Source organism: Mobula hypostoma, chromosome 1, assembly GCF_963921235.1.
Source record: "Mobula hypostoma chromosome 1, sMobHyp1.1, whole genome shotgun sequence".
Classification (NCBI taxonomy): Eukaryota; Metazoa; Chordata; class Chondrichthyes; order Myliobatiformes; family Myliobatidae; genus Mobula; species Mobula hypostoma.
This window is the reverse complement of record NC_086097.1, coordinates 53318726-53345456: the sequence shown is the minus strand read 5'-3', so window position 1 is coordinate 53345456 and position 26731 is coordinate 53318726. Positions and strand designations below refer to the sequence as shown.

The 26731-nt window shown below is 40.6% G+C and overlaps 1 protein-coding gene across 7 annotated transcripts in view; it reads left to right on the top strand.

The window, feature by feature from the left end:
- The first annotated feature begins 7309 nt into the window (after positions 1–7309).
- The window catches only part of fermt2 (FERM domain containing kindlin 2), a 156678-nt gene continuing 137256 nt past the window's right edge, over positions 7310–26731 (top strand). For 3 of the 7 annotated variants that reach the window (XM_063049035.1, XM_063049025.1, XM_063048984.1), the window contains exons 1-2: positions 7775–8415; positions 9163–9328. In XM_063049035.1, coding sequence (XP_062905105.1) covers positions 9172–9328 — 157 coding nt within the window. In that variant the 5' untranslated portion in view covers positions 7775–8415; positions 9163–9171. Of the gene's footprint in view, positions 7729–7774; positions 8416–8655; positions 8916–9162; positions 9329–26731 lie in introns of those variants that run through there. The other 4 variants (XM_063048992.1, XM_063049010.1, XM_063049018.1 and 1 more) reach the window with 4 other exon arrangements.

The following is a 26731-nucleotide window of genomic DNA, read 5'->3' as shown; positions in this document are numbered from 1 at the left end:
AGGATGCTAAATGTTCTTGATTTAAATAAATCTTTATAATTTAGAGTCCTTAATTTCGCTCATCTCAATTCAAAATGTGCATCAGACTTTAAATAAATGTCATCTTCTGTGCCTTCTATGAGTTTGGAACCCAACAAATTTCAAAAAGTGCCTGAAAATTGCACAAGAGTTTCCTTTTATGATTAAACATGGTGTTTAAGAAACCCTAGGGTATAGGTCTGTCAGCAAGTTATGTAATGAATTAAATTTGTTACTATCATGTTGGAATGCCCACTATTTTATTTTGCACTGCAATAAAAATTTTAAAAGAAAAATTCAAACGAAAGATCAGCAATATTTCCAAACAGGTTCAATGTGGTGCAAAAACATTTAAGCTACCTCAAATTCCAAACTTCCCAAGTTTCTTTGTGGAAGAATACAAGGAAAGGAATAATCCTATCAAATTCCTCAAATCTAATTTTAACATGTTGGTAAATGAGGGAAAAATCTCCCGCCATGCTTGTTCCTTGTCAGACTCTTAACGTCTGTAAATGAATCAGTTCCCTATCCTACCTAATTCAAGAACTGAGTGGTACTTATTGGTAATTATTTAATTGCTTTAATCAGATTAGATCAAAAAATCCAAAATTGTGATCCAAATTACATGTTCAATTCTGGAATAATGAAATTTGTGAGGCTAACATAATTTGGTGTGGCTAAGAGTTTTGTATGTAGTAATGCGCATTGCTGGTTTGGTGTTGCCAGTGAGAATGTGTTGCTCTTCCCCCTTATCCTCACTCAATGATCTCTGAGAATTGACCCTTTTATTGGGAGTGCGAGCACATCGCCTGATGGTTTTCTTTTGTCTTTTTATTTTTGTTAACTATTGACTTTGATTATTGCAGTCCTGGGCCTGATTGATTACATCTCTCATTGAGATCTCCTCTACTGCCACGATGAAACAACTTACAGGGTGGAGGAGCAACATCTCGTATTCCATCAGGTTAGCATGAACATCAATTTCTGTAACTTACGGTAATTTCTTTCGTCGTACACTTTTCTCTTTTACTACTCCCCATTCTGGCTCCCATCTTACACCTTCTCTTCTCCCTGTCTGTCATCTCCATCTGGTGCCCATCTTCCTCCCATGGTCTACCTTCCTCTCCTATCAGATTCCTTCTTGAGCCTTTACTTGTTCACCTGTCACCTCCCAGCTTCTCACTTCATCCCACCCCCCACCCACCAATCCACCTTCCTCTCACCTAGTTTCATCTATCACTTGCCAATTTGTACTTCTTCCCTGCCCCTACCTTAATTTGGCTTCTTCCCCCTTCCTTTCCTGTAATATTGAAGGATCTTGGCTGCTTATTCCTTTCCATGGATGCTGCCTGTTCTACTGAGTTCCTCTAGTATCTTGTGTTTATTTTCAATAAATATTTTAATCTCCAACTATCCATTACTCAATTGTTGAGCAAAGACAAAAGCATGATAAAACCTTTCTGACCATTTCCAGTTTTGTAAAGGTTCAGAAGGAGACCTTAGGAAAATATTACTTTCAATATGTAAGACTCATCAAAAAGATAGCAGAAATAGTGAGGTAGTGTTCATGAGTTCGTTCATTGTCCATTCAGAGATCTGATGGCAGAGGGGGAGAAGCTCTTCCTAAAGCATTAAGTGTGTGTCTTCAGGCTCCATTTCCTCCTCTCTAGTAGTAATAAGAAGAGGACCTGTCCTGGGTGATGAGTGTCCTTTACGATGATGTCACCTTTTTGAGGCATCACCGTTTGAAGATATTCTCAATGTTTGGGAGGCTAATTCTCATGATGGAGCTGATTGAGTTTCCAACCCTCTGCAGCTTTTTTTTTGGTCCTGTGCAGCGCCCCCTCCATAGCAAACAATGATGCAACCAATTAGAATGCTCTCCATGGAACTCAAAACTCAGTTTCCTAGACAGTGGTGATTCCTGATTTCCATATGCTTCTGCGACCAGGACTGCTTTAATAGGTAACTCAGCAGTCAAATATACTGTCACTGCATAATTTATCAAATTCACTGGAAGAATAAGTAAACCAACATTAATCCTCTCCCAGGACAATAACCCCAGCTTTCCAACTGTGGTTATACTCTCTGTCAGCCCCCTTCGCAGACCATCTCATCCGTATGCCCAACACCAGAATTCTAAAGCAGACACACTAGTCTCTCATGAGATGAGGTTACAAGGTGGGCAGAGAAAGGAACTGGAGGATATTATCAAAACCTTGCAAATATACAATACTCCAGAAGATGGCAACATTTGATCTAAAATGAATGTAGCCACTTAACTGAATTATTATGAAAAAGCTAATTACAAATGTTATTCTCTGAAATAAATGGCACAACTGTAAATTAAACTTTTGTTCTAAAATTAAATGTCTGATGTACACCATTCAATATTTGAAAAAACCATAATAATCAGTTTTCATGGGCACCAAACAAAAGTGTAGATTATTAACCAAAATAAGGGCTATTTAATTGTTTCACCAATTTCATATTTAATCTTAAATGATGAGTGAAACATTTACTCTGTGGGATCAATGACTGTTCTTGAAATAAGTCTTTAAAATGTATATAGCATCTTAAAACGTACACCTATGCTACTTACTCTACAAGGCAATATGCACTCTATCTTAAACACAAGAGATTCTGCAGATGTTGGAAATCCAGAGAAACACACACAAAAAGTTGCAGAAACACAGCAGGTCAGGCAGCATCTATGAAAATGAATAAACAGTCAATGTTTCAGGCTGAGATACTTCATCAGGACTGGAAAAGGAGGGCAAAGATACCATAATAAAAAGTTGGGGGGAGCAGAAGGAGGACAAGCTAAAAGGTGATAGGTGAAATCAGGTGGGTGGGAAAGGTAAAGGGCTGGAGAAGAAGGATTCTGACAGGAGAGTGGACCATAGGAGAAAGAGGGGCACCAGGGGGTGATGATAGGCAGGTAAAGAGCAGAGGGAAGAGGCCAGAGAGGAGAATAGAAGAAGAGGGAAGTGGAGTGTATTTAATATTTCAAGAATATTGTTAATATATTTGATTAAGCATTCTTTCTTTGTTTTCATAACTCATTATGGGTTATATATAAAAAGTACATGAATGGCATATGTCATTAAGCTACCACATCATGTGTGAGCACCTCACTGAAAAAAAGGGGGCAAAAACCTAAATGGACGTATATCCTGGCTCCTGTGTTTTTTTTCTTCTTTCAAATAGTTTCTGAAGTTACAAAACATACAGTAGTGACAGGAACATTTTAAAACAAACCCATGACCATTACTTATACGTTGAAACACTTTTTTCTTTGGAAGGGGAGAGAGGTGTTCAAGTTTTTTTTTAAAAAGGCAGAGCACTGATGAAGTAACAAGCAATGAATACAGCATAGGTTCATAATGAATAACCAGTGAGTACCAGATGATGATGATGATGATAATAAGTAAATAAAAGCAGAAATGGCTGGCTACATCGGAAAGATAGACGTGTTCAATTGCACAACCAACAACTGGATGATGTATACTGAATGAATTGAGCAGTATTTTCAAGCAAATGAAATAGCAGATGAAAAATGAGTGCCAGTATTGATGTGTGCAATAGGTGAAAAGGTATATAGTTTGCGTAGAAGTTTAACTGCTCCAACCAAACCAGACAAAATGAGATTTGCTGATATTGTGAATGCAATGCAGGAACATTCAGAATCAAAACCATTGTTGATTGCAGAAAGCTTAAGGTTTCATAAGCAGAATCAAAGGGAAGGGGAGTCCATTTCAGCCTACTTGAGCTGATGTTGGAGGCCACCTACAAGGAATATGAGGTGCTTCTCCTCCACCCTGAGAGTAGTCTCATCAAGGCAGAGGAAGAGTCCATGGACCAACATGTCAGAACAGAAATAAGGATAGGAATTAAAATTGTTGGCCACTGGGAAATACTGCTTTTGCTGGATGATGTGGAGGTGCTTGACAAAGCAGTCCCACAATTTATGTGATGTCTCATCAATGCAATGGGTGCACAAAATACACTAGACAACTCCAACAGAGTTTTGGAACCCTTTTTTGTTGATTATATGTTTCTGAAAAATGTTTTACAATAGTTGTGATTATACTTTTGTTTTTCTAATCTTTGTAATTTCATAAGTGTTGTTCTAAAAAAGTGGTCAGTTTGCCAATGAGTGAGTGGGTATCCAGTCCAGTAGGAAATTAAGTTTGCCAAGTAGAACAATTGATCACATGTTTTGTCCCTCTGGTTCATGGTAGACTACTTCCTTCCATTATGAGATTGTCAGTTTATTTTCATTTTTCCATGCAAACTCATTAAATACATCTATGAAGAACTGATAGGCAACACAAATCATTACAAACAAAAAAAAATCTGCAGGTGCTGGGAATCCAAGCAACACACACAAAATGCTGGAGGAAATCAGCAGGCCAGGCAGTATCTATGGAAAAGAGTGAACAGTTAATGTTTCGGCCGAGACCCTTCATTAGGTCTGGAGAAAAAAGATGAGAAGTCAGCTAAGAAGGTGGGGGGAGGGGAGAAAGAAATACAAGGTAGTGGGTGATGGGGGAGGGTGACGTAAAAAGCTGGGAAGTCAACTGACGAAAGAGATAAAGGGCTGGAGAAGGGAGAATCTGATAGGAGAGGACTGAAGGCCATAGAAGAAAGGGAAGGGGGAGGAGCACCAAATGGAGGCGATGGGTAAGTAAAGTGAGGAAGGGAAATGGGAATGGGAAATGGTGATGGGGGGGTGCATTACTGGAAGTTTAAGAAATCAATGTTCATGCCATCAGGTTGGAGGCTACCCAGAGGGAATATAAGGTGTTACTCCTATCTGGGCATGGCAGTAGAGGAGGCCATTGACTGATTATTACTATTAAGACAAATTATTACTGATTAAGACATTATTACTATTATGCCTTCGTTGTCTTCAAAATAGACTTACGATACATATTAATAATTGACCCTAAGTTCCATAAATTGATCCATGATATCTGATGCATTGATTTCTGAAAAGCAAGCATTCTAAAATTTATTATTACTTTTAGGAGATATATTTTACTAATGACTAAGTTTTTAAATGAAGTATTGCAAAATGTATAATTAAAACTCATAATTCTGTTTGAATAGTTTTTAAACAAATATGTAACTCTTAAATGTTTTCAGAATAAATTACAAAGTTCTAATTCAATTTTGTAAGCTTTGTGTGAACTTTTACCTAAGTAATAGAAAAAAAGGACTTGTAAGTTCTAGCCAATCCATTCAGAAATGCTTGGAATAAACACTATTTTAATACACAATCTAAAATGCTATGAAGAAAACCTTTCCCATTCAACAGAATTTGTAATATTCTTCCACATGTGTTTTTTGCTGTAATCACTTGAGTCGGGTATGATGTTCTGCTAAGGGGCTGTCTATGTCTATGTTACTGCAAATAAACTAAAATTATAAATGTTCTCTTTGCAGTTAATAAATTAGCCCAAGTAGTTGTTTTGTGCAACCCCGGAAAACTTAATCATGTATTTAACTTATAATACAATCAAAAAAATTATATTTTAACTTACATTTTATAGATGTACAAAACTTTTGTGCTTTTATTAATATAATGTAATAGCTAAAAATATAGAGCAAAAGACAAGCTAATAACTCGGACTGGAATTTCAACCATATAAAACCGATTATTGGTAGGAAATGGTATCCAATAACTCCACATGGTAACTAAAAAAGACACAATATTATCATCCATATTAAGGTTCGCAAAAATAAAATTGTCTCAGGGATGTCTGCCTGAACGCTATGCTTTTTAAATAAGGGCCTGCAAATGTCTCTCTAGTTTATGGTGGATGCATGATTGTAAACACAGTTTGACTGTTATACACGGTGGGTGGTTTTACCTGATGGCCAGGATCCTGGTCATGATTGGCAATGTCATTTTACATGCCTCTGTGAGATTATTATTGCTGTCTACATTACTTTTCAAATATCTTCTTGGAATTGTTGGATCGGAATAGTTTCTGCTTTATGTCAAATTTCCTTTATGGCCAAGCATTCACCAAAGGAGCTAATGAATGTAATATTCATTATATTGGGCATAATTACAATTCTGTAACTAGAACTCTGCTTGAGAGTGTAGGAGGAGAACGCGATGCTTGGGGTTGAAGAACATAACAGTTCTGCCAGTTTTATTTCATCATTTATTCATTTATTTATTCATGCTGGGATGCTTGGGTAGGGTTATGGCATATGGAATTGGTCACTGAACCCATGCACTGTCTGGGAATTATTCAAAAAAAGTCAGGAAATCAAAGTGCAAATAACTGCTTGAAATTATTGATGCTTTTTTTTTGCAATTGAGTGCAAAACTATCAGTGTCATTTGCCTAGCAATTTGTATTCCTCTAATCTTGGCCTTATGCATATCTATAATCTTATGCACAAAATACTCTGCAGATACTGGGGTCAAAGCAACACTCACAACACGCTGGAGGAACTCAGCAGGTCGGGCAGCATCCGTGGAAACGATCAGTCAACGTTTCGGGCCGGAACCCTTCGTCAGGACTGAAGATGGAAGGGGCAGAGGCCCTATAAAGAAGGTGGGGAGAGAAGGCTGGTAGGTTCCAGGTGAAAAACCAGTAAGGGGAAAGATAAAGGGGTGGGGGAGGGGAAGCAGGGTGATAGGCAGGAAAGGTGAAGAAGGAATAGGGGAAAACACAATGGGTTGTAGAAGGAGGCGGAACCATGAGGGAGATGATAGGCAGCTGGGGGAGGGGGCAGAGTGAAATAGGGATAGAGGAAGGGAGGGGGAGGGAATTACTGGAAGTTGGAGAATTCTATGTTCATACCAAGGGGCTGGAGACTACCTAGACGGTATATGAGGTGTTGTTCCTCCAATCTGTTTAGCCTCATCATGGCAGTAGAGGAGGCCATGTATGGACATATCTGAATGGGAGTGGCAAGCAGAGTTGAAGTGGGTGGCTACTGGGAGATCCTGTCTGTTGTGGTGGACGGAGCGGAGGTGCTCGATGAAGCGGTCCCTCAATCTGCATCAGGTTTCACCGACGTAGAGGAGGCCGCACCGAGAGCACCGGATACAATAGATGACCACGACAGACTCACAAATCTTATTTGTACCACAATGACCAGCTGTACCTTTGACATCCTCAGCTTTAAACTTGGATGTCAGTCATGGCTTGGTTGGCAGAATATTTAGCTTTGAGCCAGGTAAATGATTTATGTCCCTCTCCATGGACTGGAACACATTAATCCAGGTTGACATTCTAATGCAGTACTGAGGAATGTTTTAATGTTACAAATACTGTCTGTTAATAGCAGACCTCCCCACTCTTGTTAATGATTCAATGACATTACTTGGAAAATAATAAAACTACCAATGACGCCTGTGAAACATTTATTCCTCCAACATCTAAATGAAGGGACAGTTTGGTTTTCAACACTTGGTGCCGTGGAAGCTTTCTATGCACATATTTGTTTTAATGTTGGAAACAACATAGGCAAAGTAATTGACTTTAATGTCGTTGACACTTCCTTCGTCAAAAAATATGCTGCATGAAGGCAACTTCCAATCCTTACGTCTCCTCAGATGATAAAGCCTTTTGGTCACTAGTCCCAATGTCTCCTCGTGTGGTTCGACGTCAAACTTTGCCTAACGTTCTTGAAAAGCCCTTCGGTATGTTTTACTCTGAGCTCCATCAAGTAATCAAGTAAAGTATGTTGTCGCATAATTCTGTATTTTCGCTTAAAGCTAAAATAGAGATGAAGTCATTTTTATGAGATTAATCAATCTGTTTATAATGTATAACGTAATATGGAATCTACAAGCTTCCAATCAAGCGTGTGACAATTTATGAGTTGGAAATTACACAATTTGTTCGGAAAAATGCGACTTCGGTATACTTGGAAAAATATGTAATGAGACTCCATTCCATTGTGTTGGCTTGAAGCCGCCCGTACGCGACGGCCGATGCTAACGGGAATGCCGTCCTTGTGTATCCCTGGAGCTCAGCGCCCGGATGTGCGGCGCTGCTTCTTTCCCATTTCCATAAAAGGCAGCGGAGGCTCGGCTTCATTGTTCGCGTTTTCAGGCGGCGCTGCATGCAATCGGGCCGGACACAGCGGAGGGACTGGGTTTGTAGGGCCGGCAGGGAATCGACCGTCTCTGGGTCTGGACGACGGCTGAGGGCAGCCATGGGCGGCGGACTGTGAGCTGCCGAGAGTGACGTTGAAGTCCAGCAGAGCCCAGGCACGACTCCATTATAGCGTCCGGCAGGGAAGCAGCCAGCTGTGTGGACACTTAAGCGGCTTTCCTTTTCTTCTGAAGGCGGACACTGTGGGAAAACGGTGAATTAGTTTCATTGTGGGTTACCCTCAACATTACTTCAGTGGATTCTCTGAGGTAATTTTCTTTTTCGCGGTATTTTCCCTGGAATAACTGTTGCTGCCGAGCAGCCGCCCCGCTCCATCTCTGCCCACGCTCGTCGGCTTCGGGAGCTGCAGGCGGCCAGATCCCAGGAATCAAGCGATGGACGTTTCGTGTGTGTGTGTGTGTGTAGAGGGGGAGGGTTGGTACTCTTGTCCTTTGACGGGCGGAAAAGGGTCTAATCTGATCCAACTCCAAAGGTCGCCTGTTCAGCGGGAAACACGTCCGAAAACAGCCAAACGTTTTATTTTATCCAGGGCTTTTCTTTGCTGACCCTACCCAAGCGGGATCCACATTTAACGAGCAGTGTTTTAATCAATCTCAGATTGGGAATTGCGAAGTCCGTTTGGGAAGCGCCACTTTGTATCCCGGGTCCCCCATGGATTTCTCACGCTACAGGAGTGGGACAACCAAAGACTTCTGAGCCCCATTTTGTTTTCAAGTGTGTTTAACGGAGGGGAAAACCATTCCAACAGGTCAGCAGTGCCGCCGCGTCTCCTTATAACGGAATAAGGAGAAAAGGGAAGGCGAGCTATGTACGCGCAAAGATCTTTAATTCTTTGACTCGTACGAATTGCATTTAATGTTGAAGTAAAACACAATTTTACAACCAGATTATGTGCTCTGAGAAGATGAATAATATTCTTGGTTTATTGCACTACTCTAACAGTTTTAAAGTTTGTTATCAAGGGGCGTAAATGTTTTGCCGTTATTTTGTTGCAGTTAAACGGAATGGCTCTGGACGGTATTCGGATGCCTGATGGCTGTTACGCTGACGGGACGTGGGAGCTGAATGTTCTTGTGACCGATCTGAATCGCGATGTTCCCCTCCGAGTCACCGGGGAAGTGCACATAGGCGGAGTGATGCTTAAACTGGTGGAGAAACTTGGTGAGTTCTGATCCTGGTGGGGAGTGCCATCTCTGATTTTTGCCAAAAGACACATTATGGATATTATCGACGGTGCGATTGCACGATGCCTTGTATGGGTTACAGTTTAGACCAGATGATGCGTTGGCTGTGCAGCGAAGGAATTTCAGAAGGTTGAGCCAAACTCCAATGTTCCTTTCTGCTGAATTGCTGCCAGTCGGGAGCTGAGTAAGCCTTGCTGAAGTTCATCGAAAAATGTAAAATTCGTTATGTTTCGTTCAATCTATAATAAGCACCCCACCACATCACCTACACTGTCACTTTAATATACGTACAATCAGTCTTATTATATATGTGTGTGCTTATATGTAAATTTTGAGTTTTTGTCACATGGTAGGATGATACAATGATAAAATCAGAATTCTCCCAAAATTCATAAAAATCCATATTTTAAATTTAAATTTTGTTCAGTAAAATTCCACAAGCAAGTTGATAATCTTGGTGCTTATATTTAGACGGTAAGACACAAGAGCAGAATTAAGCCGTCTGGCCCGTTGAGTCTGCTCCACCATTCAATCATGGCTGATCCTTTTTTTTTCTCCTTCTCAACCCCAGTTCCTGGCCTTCGCCCTGTAACCTTTGATGTCTTGTCCAATCAAGAACCTATTAATCTCTGCCTTAAGTACACCCAACAACCTGGCCTCCACAGGGGGAGGTGGGGCATTAGCGGAAGTGGCCACACATTTTAGTTCTACATCCCATTCCCATTCTGACATGTCTATCCACAGCCTCCTCTACTGTAAAGATGAGGCCACACTCAGGTTGGAGGAACAACACCTTATATTCCGTCTGGGTAGCCTCCAACCTGATGGCATGAACGTTGACCTCTCTAACTTCCACTAATGCCCCACCTCCCTCCCCCTGTACCCCATCCATTATTTATATACACACATTCTTTCTCTCTCTCTCCTTTCTCTTCCTCTGTCCCTCTGACTATACCCCTTGCCTATCCTCTGGGTCCCCCCCCCCCTTTTCCTTCTCCCTGGGCCTCCTGTCCAGCTCTTGGCTCCATCCCTCCCCCTCCTGTCTTCTCCTGTCATTTCAGATCTCCCCCTCCCCCTTCCACTTTCAAATCTCTTACTAGCTCTTCTTTCAGTTAGTCCTGACGAAGGGTCTCGGCCCGAAACGTCGACTGTACCTCTTCCTAGAGCTGCTGCCTGGCCTGCTGCGTCCGCCAGCAGCTTTGATGTGTGGGGTCCCAAAGCTGTTCACAATACTCAAGGTGAGGCCTCACAGTGCCTTATAAAGTCTCAGCATCACATCCTTGCTCTTGTATTCTACACCTCTTGAAATGGATGCTAACGTGGTATTTGCCTCCCTCACCAATGACTCACCCTGTAAGTTAACCTTCAGGGTGTTCTGCACAAGGACTCCCAAGATCCTTTGCATCCCAGATTTTTGGATTTTCTTCCTGTTTAGAAAATAGCCCACACATTTATTTCTGCTACCAAAGTGCATGACCATGCATTTTCCAACATTGTATTTCATTTGCCACTTTCTTGCCCATTCTCCTAATCTAAGTCCTTCTTCATCCTACCTGTTTCCTCAATACTACCTGCCCCTCCATCAATCTTTGTATCATCTGCAAACTGGGCAACAAACCCATCTATTCCATCATCTAAATAATTTATATACAGCACAAAAAGAAGTGGTCCCAACACCTACCACTGGAAGAAGGTAGATAATGCATTTATAATCTGTCTTTCACAAGCATTTTATTGTGTGTTACTGTTCTGTAATTGAAGGTTTGAAACTCTCTTGAGGAGAGGAAATTCTTACCAGTTTGTCCTTGTATTAAGGTGTGCTGATAAAAGGTGATCAATTACCTTGTTTTGGTGATAATCACAATTGGCAGGTGAAGACTTCCCTAAATCCCAAACATTTTTTTAATATAATTGACAGGGAGGTGGGAAGGTGGTTACATATGATTTTCATAGTGAGATTTGGGATGAATAGCAACACGTGCACGAGATGTATGGGAGGTTTAATCTTCAAGCATAAAAGTTGCAGCATGACAGATTCAGTGTAAACTAATTCCTTTAATTTGCTCCCCACTGACTGTGTAATATGGTAATGATTAAGAAATCACTTAGTAAAACGTCACCATGATTAAACATTATATCCCCGAACTCAAGATCATGCTGACTAGTTGAGAGAAAATGGAGGAAAACTGGACAAGAAAAAACTAGGGTCCATTAAATCTGCCATATGCTCTGCAAGAAGAGCCTATTTTTCAGAGATTATTACAGAGAATAATGCCAATTCAAGAATAATGTTCTCAAATATAAACCAAGTGTTGAACCCTGTCCCAACATAAAATGTCTTCAGTCAAGGCATATAATTCCACAAAATCCAAGGAAATTGCAATCCTTTTTATTAACAAAATTGCTTCCATTAGCTACATATACAGGTAACCTCTACAGCCAACCTCTTAAAAAGGGCAACCATGTCAAAATTATTAGTATTTCTGATTCCAAACTCTATAAAATTGTAACAATGAGTAAGCCATCTACTTGCTGTCTCTATCCTGTCCCTACCACACTTTTTAAGGGCTCTTTTAATAGTGTTTTCAATCCTGTTCAGTAAATTATTAACACCTCCCTTGAAACTGGAGTTTTTCCAGTTGACTTCAAAACTGCGGCTGTCAAACCCCTACTTAAAAAGCCAAACCTTGATAGTTAGCTACAGCCCTGTATCAAATCTTTCCTTCCTGCTCAAGGTTCTTGAGAAAATCACTTTCAACCAACTCAATAGCTTTCTGAATGAGAGCAATATTCTAGAAAAGTTTCAGTCAGACTTTAGAGCAAACCACAGCACGGAGAAAGCCCTTATCAGAATTGTCAACGACCTTTGGCTCAGCACTGACGCCGATAGAGTCTAGATCTAAGAGCTGCCTTCAACCGATTGACCACAACATTCTACTAGATTGCCTTGAAACTGGGTTAGCCTCTCTGATGGTGCCCTTAATTAGTTTGCTCATGTATCTTGGAGAGAATTTTTTTTCTTGTCTGGCTTGGAAACCAATCTTCTAAGAGATATGTACTTTTTGATGTTGCTGATTTCTCCTTGTACATACTCCCCTTAGGAGACATCATTAGAGAGCATAAACTTGATTTCCACAGTTCTGCAGATGACACACAGCTGTATATCTCGATTCAGCTCAATGATGATAACACCCAATCTTCTCTGACTTCGAGTATGGCTGCAGTAAACAAGTTGATGAACAATAATTTCCTAAAACTAAATGAAGATAAAATTGAAATACTTTTGGTTGGTCCCAAAACCAAAAGAGATTAACTCCTTGATAAACTTGGGGATTGGAATCCCCTTGTAAAATCAGAAGTAACAAGCCTGGGTGTTATCTTTGATTCTGATTTGAATTTTAAATCCCACATATAGAAAGTGATCAGAGTAGCATTTCTACACTTAAATATTACACGATACTGTAGTGGTTTTATGTATTGCTCTGTACTGCTGCAAAAAAAAAACAAATTTTATGACATGCGAGTGATGATAAACCTGATTTTGTTATGGGTCTCCATTGTGAACTGAGAGTGCGAAGGGGGCAGGGATAGGAGAATCATGGTTCAGAAAAGGGGAAAGGGAGGGGAGTAAGCAGAAAGCACCAGAGAAACATTCTATAATGATCAATAAACCAATTGTTTGGAATCAAGTGACCTTACCTGGTGTCTCAGGACTGGGTGTTTCTACACCCACACCACCCCTTGCCCTGGCATTCCTTCCCTGCTGCCTGTCCCACACCCCTCCTGTTGTGCTTCATCCTCGCCATTTCCAACATCCTTTGCTCCTGCGAGATTTACAAACTCGCTGTTTGCTCCACATTGACAAATACAGTTCTGGTCAAAAGTCTTTGACACTCTAGCTATATGAAATGAAGTTCTTCAGCATCAGAAATTAACATATGATTCACACTTTTGTATCAAATAGACTAGATTACCGCAATGTACTTTTTACTGCCCTTCCAATGCAGTCTACTGACAAACTTCAACTGATTCAGAATGCCGTTGCTAAACTTTTAAACCAGGATGAAGGAACATATCACTCTCATTAGCTACTCTGCATTGACCTCTCTGTTTTAGAATTGATTTTAAAGTTCTCTTGCGTGTTTTTAAAGCTGTTAATGGTCTGGGACCAGAGTACATCACAGAATCATTTTCATTTTATAATCCTGATCGACATTTCAGATCTGCTTCCACTGGTCTCTTACACTTCAACAAGCTCCCTCAAAATATAATTGGCAGGTCAGCTTTTTTGAACTATGCTCCAAAAGCTAAAAGGGATGCAGACTTGGCTGACACTTTTAAATGCCAGCTCAAAACCTATTTATTTAACCTATTCATCTAACATCGTTTTGTCATTTATTTTAATATTTGTTATTTTTATTTTATTTTCATGTTTGTATTTTTATCCCGTTATAAAGCACCCTGAACTACATCTGCATGAAAAGCGCTCATGCTATAAAGATATTATTTTAATTCATTCATTCTCAGCTCAAGCTGGTAAAACCTGAGGTACAGACATAGCCAAGCACACTCATTTCTAAAATGATAGGAACTTTTAGACTATTCTAGTGGAGTTTAGCATTTTCTGGAGATTTACATAAATATTGCTGTGTAGGCTTAATTGTTTAATGCTATTTGGTGACTTTGGGGTGATACCAGTTGTAGATATTACTATTGGTACAATGTATACTCTGTTCATGTTCCATAGTCTTTCAATTTCCTCTTTTAATTTGACATATTTCTGGTGTTTTCCACTTATTGATTTCTGTAAGTTATTATGATTGTGATTATCATGGGCATGCATTTACAAAGGGCTGTCACAGATAAGTTTCTGTAAAGTATTGGGCATTAATATGTTTCTCTTTGGTTGTGGAGAAACAACTATCCTTTTTAATTAAAACTACAAGATGTGAATTGTTCTCCATCAGAAATAGAGCTGTCTATTGTGGAATATCTTAAGATGATTAGCACTGTAGCTACTGTGTACTAATAATGGAAGTCCCAAATGATAGGCTGACATCTGATAAGTCCAATCAGTGGCCACTTTATTAGCTATCTCCTGCACCTAATAAAGTGGCCACTGAGTGCATGTTTGTGGTTTTCTGCTGCTGTAACCCATCCACTTCAAAGTTCCCTTCTCCAGCCTTGTATCCCTTTTGCCAATCAACTTTCCAGCTCCTAGCTCTATCCCTTCCCCTCCTGTTTTCTCCTATCATTTCGGATCTCCCCTTCCCCCTCCCGCTTTCAAATCTCTTACTATCTCTTCTTTCGGTTAGTCCTGACGAAGGGTCTTGACCTGAAACGTCGATTGTACCTCTTCCTAGAGATGCTGCCTGGCCTGCTACTTTCCACCAGCATTTTTTGTGTGTGTTACTTCAAGGTTCAATGTGTTGTGCATTCAGAGATGATCTTCTGCACACCACTGTTGTAACTCATTATTGTTTGAGTAACTGTTGTCTTTCTGTCAACCTGAACCAGTCTGGCCTTTCTCCTCTGGCTTCTCTCATTAAAAAAGCACTTTCACCCACAGAACTACCACTCACTGGATTTTAAACATCTTTTTTCATATAATTCTCTGTAAACTCTAGAGACTGTTGTATGTGAAAATCCCAGGAGGTCAGCAGTTTCTGAGATTCTCAAACCATCTTGTCTGGCACCATGGTCAAAGTCACGTAGATCACATTTCTTCTCCATTGTGATGTTTGATCTGAATAGCAATTGAAGTTCTTAATCATGTCTGCTTGCTTTCATACATTAAGTTGCTGCCACATGATTGGCTGATTAGATATTTGCATTAACGAGCACATGTACAGAATAATGTGGCCAGAGTGTATGTTAAGCATTTTGGATGCAAAGGATGTTTTAGAAGTCAGTTTGCAAGTGTGTTTTATATTACGTGATGTGTTAAGAATTTCTGTTGCTTCAAATGGGTGTTAGCATTTATGATGTGAAGGTGAAGAGCCAAGCATTGTGGAGGGATGTCTGAGTAACCATTTGTAAAAGGAAGATGGAGATTGTGGTTATTGATGTCCTTATGCAACTTGTATCTTTACAACACCTCAGTACATGCAATTGATGGAAGATTAATTGGGAATCATAACAGAGAGACTGTTGCCACACGGCAGTCAGTAGCCTGTCTTGTGTTGCATCCTCCCAGATCCCTTCAGCTTAGTCTGCCCTGATGAAAGGTCTCAGCCCGAATGGCACCTTTCCATCATTTCTGCCTCCAGAATTGCGTGTGTGTTAGCGACTCTGGATTTCCAGCATCTACGCAATCTCTTGCGTTAAAGAACCAGAAGGCAAGTTGGACGAGCATGGAAGAAGTGTTTGTAGAAGTTGGATTCAAACTTCAAGCCAGCAGACTGAGTATGGGGCAACATGGGTAACCTCTTTATTAACAGGGCAACCTTAGTGCGTTAAATGAATACAAGGCTTGTATAAATCAATGCTCAAAGTAGTGGTGGACTGTCCTTTTTTGGGTATATTTTGTGAATCATTTGAAAACAAATGGGTTATCATAGGATTAGACAGTTAAATTTTTGATTTATAACTGGCAAGTAGATGAGTTTAGCTTTGAGAACACATTTTTAAAAGTAAAGGAATTCTGAATGGAAAATATGATCTTGATTCCAATTAAATATGCAGTAATAAAAGATTAATTTAATATGAAAGGGAGCAATGCATAAAATAATTTTGTTTATGATGTCTGCATCAAAGAAGTATGCCTAGAAATTCAGCAAACTAGTAATGTCTCCATACAAAGTGCCGTGAATATTCTGTTGATTTCAAGCGGGCAGTTGAAATTTGATCTGTTAGGGGTCATTATAGCTCAGTAGAATGCCTTGAAATGCATTTGTCTGCGTGAGAAGAGCATGGTGCCGTTTCACAATACTTAATGTTAGGACATTACTTTGTCTTTTGAGTCCCTTTGCTTTTTGCTGTGAGGTTAATTTGTATATTGTTTTAGATACTTTACTGAATTTATGTATTCTTGAATTTCTTTACTATTGATCTTCACTTTAGTTGCAAGTTTTTATCTGGATAACTCCGGAGAACTAAAAGTAATGCAAGGCATTTGAGGGGGAATTGTTTTGTGTTGGGAGAAGTGAGAGACTGCGTGCAGAATGGTAATGCAGGAAGAGACTGTTGAAATAGTCAGATAACAGGAAGCCAAAAACTCAGCCATCTTGGGGTTACTATACTGGGACCAATAATACCTTAATTGTCTGGCATCTGAATGTTCAAAAGTTCTAAAGGTCTGTCATCTGTGCCACTTGTTAGCTTTCAATGTGAGTCAGAGGCTTCAGAGTACAAGTTGGGTATGTATCCAGGGTCCAAGGATCACTGCAGGCCAGGATTGGGGTCTAAAGTACCAGGAGTCAGGAACATTGGGTAAGTTTGTAGCTGGAGTTGGGATTCAGAGTGCTTGACTTGACTTCCCATATTCACTAGAAAATTTATTATACTGCTTTGTAATATGTAAAGATAAAAATATTCTTGGGTATGAATAGCATCCAAACCTCCAGAAAATCTGCTAGTCCAGCTCGACCAAGTCCCAAAGGTGTTGGAGTATCTAAGTGTTGCTGTATTGCTCAGAGAGGAAAGTGATGTTGGGATTGCCGCACAGTGTGCAGGTGATGATGTTTAATTTTATCTTCCAAGAGAAGCTGAAGTGGGGAGATGAAGGTTTGGGCAAATTGACAGTAACTGGGAATCAAGAGAATGGATTATAGTGGAGAAGTAAATTCAAATTGGGACTGGGCTATGTATCGAGGCTGCAATGTAGGCTCTGGTTGATCTGAGAGAAGTTACGGGAATTTATGGATGGTTATGAGAGGTTATGGGTGGCGCGGTAGCATACTGGTTAGCGTGACGCTCTTGCAGCGCCAGTGGCCCCAGCTCAGTTCCCGCCACCGTCTGTAAGGAATTTGTATCTTCTGCCTGTGACTGCATGGGTTTCCTCTGGGTGCTCCAGTTTCCTTCCACATTCCAAGGGCGTGTGTTGGGAGGTTATTTGGTCACGTGAGTTTGATCGGCAGCGCAGCTCATTGGGCTGGAAGGGCCTGTCACCATGCTGTATCTAGAAACACAGAAACCCTGCAGCACAGTACAGGCCCTTCAGTCCACAAAGTTGTGCCGAACATGTCCCTACCTTAGAAATTACTAGGGTTACCCATAGCCCCCTATTTTTCTAAGCTCCATGTACCTATCCAAAAATCTCTTCAAAAACCCTATTGTTTCCGCCTCCACCACCGTTGCCGGCAGCCCATTCCACGCACTCACCACTCTCTGAGTAAAAAACTTACCCCCAACATCTCCTCTGTACATACTCCCAAGCACCTTAAACCTGTGCCCTCTTGTGGCAGCCATTTCAGCCCTGGGAAAAAGCCTCTGATTATCCACATGATCAATGCCTATCAACATCTTATCTCTACAATTAAAAAAAAATAAAAATCAAGCAGAAGTTGCCATGAGCTAATCTTAGTCTGCTATAATCGATGCATCTTTTTCCTCTATAAGATGTTTCAGTGAGTAGGATATGTGGCTTTTGTTGAAGCGTGGTGGGGCAGGTAGGTGAGAGGAATTGTTGCCACTTAATCATTAAATTCCCTTTGGGTTTCTTTTGTCGAATCAAAGCAAAAATGAGGTGTGGGAAAACACATGTCTTTGGTAGAAAATCCTTTTCAATTTTGGTTGCATTGCTATCTTATTGAGCCACCTCAGTTTGAAAATCTGAATGCATCTGGCTCGATACTGACTGAAGACATCTTATGAAGCAGGGTTGTCCTTTCTCAATTTCGATTCCAAAAAAATTAGTGGTTCTGCACATAGTTGTGGTCTTCTAGTACATTGATGGTCAATTGAATTGTACAGTTTATCACTGCATTTCCTGATCATATCCATCCCTAGACCCGGCTGGTGGCATAGTGGCATCAGCGTCGGACTTCGGGACGAAAGGTCCGGGTTCAAATCCAGCCAGCTGGCTCCCCTGCATGCTTTCCATCCATGCTGGGTTACAAGCTGGTGATCTCTTTGGAAGCTCACCTGGCAAAAGGCAAAGGCAAACCACTGCTGTAAATGGCCTCATACACGGTTCCCTACTACGTCAGAGAGGCGTGGAGGGAAATCGTCTGCTAACCGGAGAAACTCCGGATGCGATGTACCTTTCCTTTATCAATCCCTAATGCCAGCGTAGCCATCCAAGGGATGTGCAAATTGTCCCCTTTTAGAACTTGCTGAAACTAGAGATCTATGATTAAATTTACCACAGAATACACAAGCATGTGAACTTGGCATAGTGACCACCTAAAATGTGTTTCTACTTTTTGGACTGGGACTTGAATCTATAGTGACAGATCAAGAGGCTTATTGGAGATTAGACTTCTCTCCAGGACTACAAGAGATGCCACTAAATCACCTGTTTGGTCTGGCTTTCCACTGCCTGCAGCATACTTATTGACTCAAAAGGTCAAGGCACTAGATATGAGGCAGGGGTTCCCAGCATTGGACCTCCAGATTGGGAACCCCTGCAGATGAACCCATTTGGTCCCATAGTGACTCTTATGTGTGGTATGGCACTATGTCAAAGTCAGTCAAATTTATATTGAAGTACATACTGTATATGTCACCATATTCTACCTTGATCTTTAATTTTTTGCAGGCATTTACAGGAAAATAAAGAAATGCAATAAAATTTATGAAAATATATAAAGAATGGCAACCAATCAGCCTGCAAAACAAGATAAATTGTGTAAATTAAAAAAATACTGAGAACATGAGTTACAGGGTCCTTAAAAGTGGGTCTGTAGGTTGTGAAATCAGTTCAGAGTTGTGGTGAGTGAAGGTATCCAAACCGGTTCGGGAGCCTGATGGTTATAGTGTTGGACTTTGTACCCTTTTTCTTTCCATTCCTTTCCATTCCCGTTTTGAAATTGTTTCCCTATTATAGAAGAGGGAGGAAAAGTTCAGTGAAGAGCATTTTCTGAGGAAATGTTGAATATTGGGCTTTAACTTTCAGTCCAGGTTTGATCTTTTGATCACCTAGGTTCTTCCTGATAGTCTGTTGTCTTGTCTCACAATGAATTTCACAATAAAAATATGTAAGTGGTTTGACTCTAATTTTGTTGCTAAGCTCAAAACATCCCTTGCTAGGTACATTTCCCCTTGCCTGGTGTTTCCAGTGTTCGTGGGTAAAGGCCTCCTGAACTTCTGAAGCCAGTCCTGTCCTAGTTGTCCATCACTTCAGAGGTGCTTCATTATATGTCTACATATTTTATTTGGAGTAAAGGTTTTGGGACACAATTAGCATGTGGGGTTTTATTGATGTATGTGAATAATGGAGTGGCCAAGGTTGTGCTACAACACTCCTATGTCCTGTGATTGAGTTCATACCTACGCAATGTCTGAATTGTGGAAAGAGAACAACGTTGATTCAGTTAGTGGCTCAGAAATCCAGTTCTGTTTAGCACACTTAATCCCATTTGTATTTGGTGATTCTTTTTGGTACATTTAATCCCATTTGTACAATGGTGTGAGGATTGATTTGCCTGATTTTTTTTCATTCATTGAGGGAACCAGTTTGAGATTTTTTTTGCTTTACATAATAACTACTTTAGACATGTGACATTATTATTGTGTTCTCCAGCTAGAGGCCATGCTATTAAAGGTGATTTGGTTTGTCATTGTGTGGCTTGAATGGAGTGCTTTCAACCAGAATCACCATATGAAAGGTTAACAGAATGCAGTGAAATGGAAAAGCATTCTAAAGAAGATTATAAAGAATTGTTCAAAGTACTACCCAATAATCTATTTGAACACTGCTCTATTTCTTCGGCAAGGGCACTTGCTGTGCAGAATTTTTTCATTCACCTTGTGTATTTAAATTTCAGCCAGATGTTTTAAGATCTTGGTACAAAGAAGAGTATTGTAGTTGCCATGGAAACTTAGGTTACTCCAGTAGGCACCACATCCCTGAGAGGCCAGTCAGTTAACTTAGAGCCTGCCTGGAGGCCAGGTGTAAGTACCTGACCCAACTGAGCTGCAGTTGCATTTTGTCCGAAATATAAAACAGCTTGAGCTTTTCATTAATGTATCTGCTGGGCTATTGAACTGTTTACGGGTTTTGTGAACTGTAGATACAGTTCAAATATTTATGGAGATATACAAAATGACATGTTTTTAATATGGGTACTAAGTGAGTTGTCTCTCTAACAATTTTACTTTTAAATCTGATCCTTAAAGTACAAATTACTTCCTCTTTCCTTTACCTCTTGTACTTTTGTAGTTAATACAAGAGACCATTTCAGGTGTATTAGTATAGTAATCTAAAGGCACAAGTAGCAGTACATTTCAACTTGCTTGTTTCCTTGTCCTGTTTCCAATTTGGAAATGGAGAGAATCATACATGTGCCTTGATCAAAGTGAGAGAGAGAAACATAGGATGTTTTCTACCATCATTTAAACAGAAATTTTTATGTTTTTTGGTGCATTTTTGTGGTAAAATCGAGCCTGCAATTAAGTGGTGTGGCTATTACAAATGCATTACAAAGTTATTACATTGATAGGATAATAGATGCTAGTTTTCATTTCCTTTCTTGGATAATCTTACTCATTTTCAGATCATAACTTCCATCTGCCTGTAAACCTGGAGGTTTTTGTGGTTATCAGAGCAGCATTTTGTTCATGTTCATGAGTATCTAACCAATCCCGAGATGACTTAAAAGTTATTGCCGTTCTCAGGGAACAAAATTACTGCAGCTCTCTTAAAGTGCCTTTTAAATTCATGAATCAGATATATTATGGTAGTTCTAACTTTTTGATTCATATGCTGTGTAGTTTCTAAACAAAGCTTGCTTCCTGTGCTCTGGGTCTTATTTTTAGTACATTAATTTGTAAGCATAAGCTGTTGTGATTTATTTATATTCCCCATGGTCAATGTATCTATCAAAACTAGTTTACAAGCCACAATACATACGTACTATTATGAACACCATTTACTCACTTGCTCCTTGGTGAGGTTTTAATGAGTTTGAGATTTTTGATCATTTTTACCAAATTTTTAGGAAAGTCTTTATATTGACTTGCCTATACATAATTGCATGCAAACACGAGGAATTCTGCAGATGCTGGAAATTCAAGCAACACACATCATAGTTGCTGGTGAACGCAGCAGACCAGGCAGCATCTCTAGGAAGAGGTACAGTCGACGTTTCGGGTTGAGACCCTTCGTCAGGACCCTTCGTCATACTTGCATGCACTGGGTTCTGATGATATCCTGTGAATCTATCCCATGTACAAATTGAACCACTTTACATACAAGCTGTTCAACAACTTCTGATTTTAAAATAGCCTTCTTGTAGCCCCCTACCTCCTTCCCACAATCTATCTTTCAAGGAGGTAGCAAGCTAAAAGTACTCTGTTGCAAATTAACTACACAGCTGAATAGATATTAATGCAGTGAGGAAAAACAGCAGCAGGTCATTGAGAGTTTTCTTTACGTTTGAGAAGGTTAATCCTGAAATACTTTAGTGGTCGCTATTGGGGGATGGGAAATCTTAAAGCTATTATGGTCAGGATTGCATATTACACAGGAAAAGCTCTGGCAGCCAAATTTGCTGCTTCCTCCAGGAATACTGCTGCTGAGAGGTAAAACATGCCTAACAGTGCAAGTCACTTCCTGTTCAGGAAAGGTTACAGATTACAGCAGCGCAGCTATTTGTCATTCTTATGTGTGTGTAATTCCGGCAATACTTTCCAGTGTTAATGAACAGATCCTTGCTAGTTTATGAACTTGTTTTAGTGTTGAAGTCATAAAGACATACTGCATGGATGTGAACCATTCGGGCCGACACACCCATGCTGAGCAACGGCAACTCTTTGGTGGCATTCTGTCTTCCAGCACTTGGTCCACATTCTTCTATGCCTAAGTGATTCAAGTTCTCATCTAGGGGTTACACAAATGCTATCAGCAATCCTCACCCCTCTCTCAATCAAACTCTTTGGCAGTGCATACCAGCTGCATGCCACTCTCTTGGAGGCGGGGAGGAGAGTTCCCTTTGGAATCTCTTTCCCATTATCCTAACCATTATCTTAAATCTTTGTCCTTCTTGTCTGCTTCCTGATGTGGAGAAAAGTTTTAGAATGAAGAACTGTACAGCACAAGAACAGGCCCTTTGGCCCACTATGTTGTACCGAACCAATGAAATTAGTAATCAAATGAATATCTAAACACAACATCCATATTCCTCCATTGTCCTCACATTCATGTGCCTACCTAAACTACTCTTATTAGTCTCTAATGTTTCTGCCTCTACCAGCACCCCAGGCAGCACCTTCCAGGCACGCACCACTCTATGTTTAAACTTGCCTCTCACATCTCCTTTGAAACCACCCCCTCAGCTTAAATGTTTGCCTTCTGGTATTAGACATTTCAACCGTTGGGGAAAAGATGTTGTTTGTCCACTCTATCTATGCCTCTCATAACCTCTTAAACCTCTATCTGATCTCCCCTCAGCCTCTGCTATTCCAGAGAAAACAATCCAAATTTGTCCAACCTTTCATTATAGCATTTGTCCTCTAATCCAGGTAGCATCCTGGTAAACCTCTTCTGCACCCTCTCTAAAGCCTCAACATCCTTCTGATCATGGGTGACCGGAACTGTATGCAATACACCAGATGTGGCCTAACTAGAATTTTATAAAGCTACAATATAACTTCCTGACTTTTGAACTCAGTGCCTTGGAGTAATAAAGGTAGGCATGCCATATGCCTTCTTAACCACCATATCAACTGGTGTAGCCACTTTCTGGGACCTACGAACTTGGACCTCAAGAACCCTCTACTCATCAACACTGTTCAGTCTTGCCCTGAACAGTGTACTGTCTCCTTTTGACCTACCTTCACATTTGTCTGGGTTAAACTCCATCTGCCATTCCTCTGCCCATATCCACAACTGATCTCTATCCCACTGTGTTCTTTACCAGTCTTCTACGCTATCGACAACATCACCGATCTTCATATCATCTGCAAATTTACTAATCCAACTATCTACATTTTCATCCAGGTCATTTATTTATATATATATTACAGACAGCAGAGGTCACAGTACAGATCCCTGCAGAACACCACTGATCACAGATCTCCAGCTAGAATAAATCCCTTTGACCACTACTCTCTGTCTCCCACGGGCAAGCCAGTTCTGAATACAAACAGCCAATTCACCACCAGTTCCCTGCATCTTAATGTCCTGGATGAGACCCCCATGAGGACCGTTATCAGACGCCTTGCTAAAATCCATGTAAGCAACACCCAGAGCTCTACCGCCATCAGTCACCCTCATCACCTCATCAAAAAACAAATCAAATTAGTAAGTTATGTCTTGCCATGCTGACTCTCCCTAATTAGACCAAGATTTTCCAAATGCACATAAATCTTGTCCCTAAGAATTCTTCCAGTAACTTCACCTCCTCTGATGTGAGGCTCACCGGTCTGTAGTTTACAGGATCATTCTTCTTGAATAATGGTATAACATCAGCTACTTGCCAGTCCTCTGAGACCTTGCCTATGACTAGAAGGGACACAAAGATGCTGTTCAAGGCCCCCGCAATCTTTTCTTTTCCCCTTTCAATAATCTGGGCTGATTCCATCACACCCTGGGGGCTTATCTATCTTAATGCTCTTAATAGACTCAACAATACCTCTTCCTTTACCTTGAAGAGCCCTGGCATATCAATACACTCGACACTGATATCTCTATCCCCCACATCCTTCTCTTTGGTAAATACTGATGTAAGCTACTTATTAAGTACCTCACTCACATCCTCTGCATCCAATCAAACTTTCCCCTCTTTATTCCTGAGTGTCCAACCCTTTGCCAAGTCATCCTCTTGCTCTTGATGTATGTATAGAATGCCATGGGATTCTCTTGTAACCTGGATCCACTGCTTTCTTGCCAGCCCTTTCCTCACTCCTCCACTCACTCCTTCACTCACTCCTTAAACTCACCTTCTCCTGTATTGACAGGCAGGATTAATGTTTCATATAAGTATACCAAGGACAAAAGAATAACCAGAGAAAGAGAAGGGCCCCATTAGGGATAACAATCTGTGTCTGGAGCTAGAAGCTATAAGGGTGATCCTAAATTTCCATGTTTCTACGAGGGTAAAAAATCAAGAGTAACAAGTTTAGGGAACCCTGGATATAAACATTGTTGAGAGATGGATAAAATGAAAATTTGAAAAATATCACAAGTACAGCGAATTAAAGATGAGCAAGTCCCATCATAGGTACAAAAGAATGTAAGGAGGCACTTAAAAAAGAAATTAGGAAGGTGAAAAAAGGTTGCAAGGCTCATTCATCTATAATTCTCAGGATTATTCCTACTCCCTTTTTTGAACAAAGGAATTGCATATGCCACCTCCCAATTGTCTGGTACTTCTCCTCTGGCCTGTGATCATAGCCAGAGGTACAGCAGTCTTCGCTCACTTACCATAATAACCTGGAGTGTATCCTGTCGAACCCCAGGGCTTGTCTATCCTAACGTTTTTCAAAAGTTTCAGCACATCATCACCTTAACCTTGACTTGTTCTAGCAGATGAGCATATAACACTGCTTTACTCTGCCCTCACAAACATCAAGGTCCCTCTCATCATTCATTAAGGATCTCCCTATTTCCTCCAACTAGACGACCTACCTAGGATATCGTCTCTTCAGTACTGACAAAATGCATTGGCTAATTGTGTAGTCCTCTTTTACTCCCCTCCCTGTCTTGCCTGAATATTTTGCACCCTGGGATGTTGATTTGCCAGTCCTGCCCCTTCTCAGGGATGCCAACAAATTCATAACCCCCTGTGCTAATTAAATTCATTTATCTTGCTAGATGGACTCCTCGAATTAAAATAACTGTGCATTCACTTGATATGCACTCACCCGCCTCTTCTGCCTACTGAGCCTGCCAACTAATTCTTCTTATTATTGAGAGAGACATGAGGAGATTGATAGCATCATGACATACCCCTTCGTATCTTTAGGCACAGTTGCAGTCCCATAGGACTGGAGAATAGCCAGTGTTGTTCTTCTGTTTAAGGGAAAATGGAGACAAGCCAGGAAATTATTGGCCAGTGAGCCTAGCTTCAGCAGTAGCGAAATTATTGGGGAAGACTCTTGTGGATAAGATCTATTCACATCAGGAAAAACATAGATTTATTGGGGGTGAGCTTTCCTGGTCTTACAAATTTGACTGAGTTTTTTGAGAAGATAATGAAAGTAAAGGAGTGGCTGTTTTGTGGTGTTCTTTCATAAATCTTTTGACAAGACCCCTCACATTCAACTGATCTGGTAGTTTAAGATGTATAGGATAAATGGAGTCATTGTAGACTGAACTCAGAATAGGCTTGGCTGTAAAAGATAGGGGGGAGTTGTGGAGAGGTGTTAACTGGCTAGTGGTCTGTGTCCTCTGGTGTTCTACGAGGGTTCTCTATATAAACTAGAAAGTAGGTGAGCTGATTAGTAGATAGTGAGGAAGCTGGTCAAAGGACACAACAGGATATAGACCAGTTGGAAATAATGACACAGAAATGACAGATGTGGTTTAATCTCGATAAATGTGAGGTATTGAACTTTGGGCAGTCGGGGAGTTGTGATGTGGCTGTATAACGTTTTGGTCAGGCCATATTTGGAGAATTATGTGCAGATCTAATCTCTGCATTACTGAAAGGATGTGGAGGCTTTGGAAGGCATGCAGGAGAGTTTCACAAAAATATGTCGAGGATCAGAAAGTATTAACTGTAAAGGGAGGTTGGACGAACTTGGATTGTTTATTCTTGAGCATCAGAAGCTGAGAGGTGACCTGATACAAGTACATGAAATCAGAAAGGGCACAGATAGGGCAGATTCCCAGGATGGAAGTGTAAAATTCTTGAGGGCATAAAGTGGGAGAGGCTAAAGATGTTTCACAAGGCAAGTTTATTCACTTAGAGAGTAGTGGGTGCCTGTATTGTGCTGCCAGGGGGAGTGGTGGAAGCAGATACAATAGTAACATTCAGGAAGCATTTAGAGCGGTGCAGAAACAGGCAGGAAATAGAAGAATGTCGCCCACATGCAGGCAGATGTGCACTTTAAATTGGGGCCATCGTCGGCAGACACCGTTTAGACCAAAGAGCTTTCGCATGTGCTGAGCTGTTCAGTGTTCTCAATGTGCTTGTCCCTATTCTTGCCAACTCAGTTTAAAGTGCCCAGCAGCACCAGCCAACCTCCGTACGAGGAAGTTAGTCTGGTTCTGGTTAAGGTGCAGCCAGTCCTGCATGTACAGATCCCATGTTCCATGGAAATGATTCCTATGATA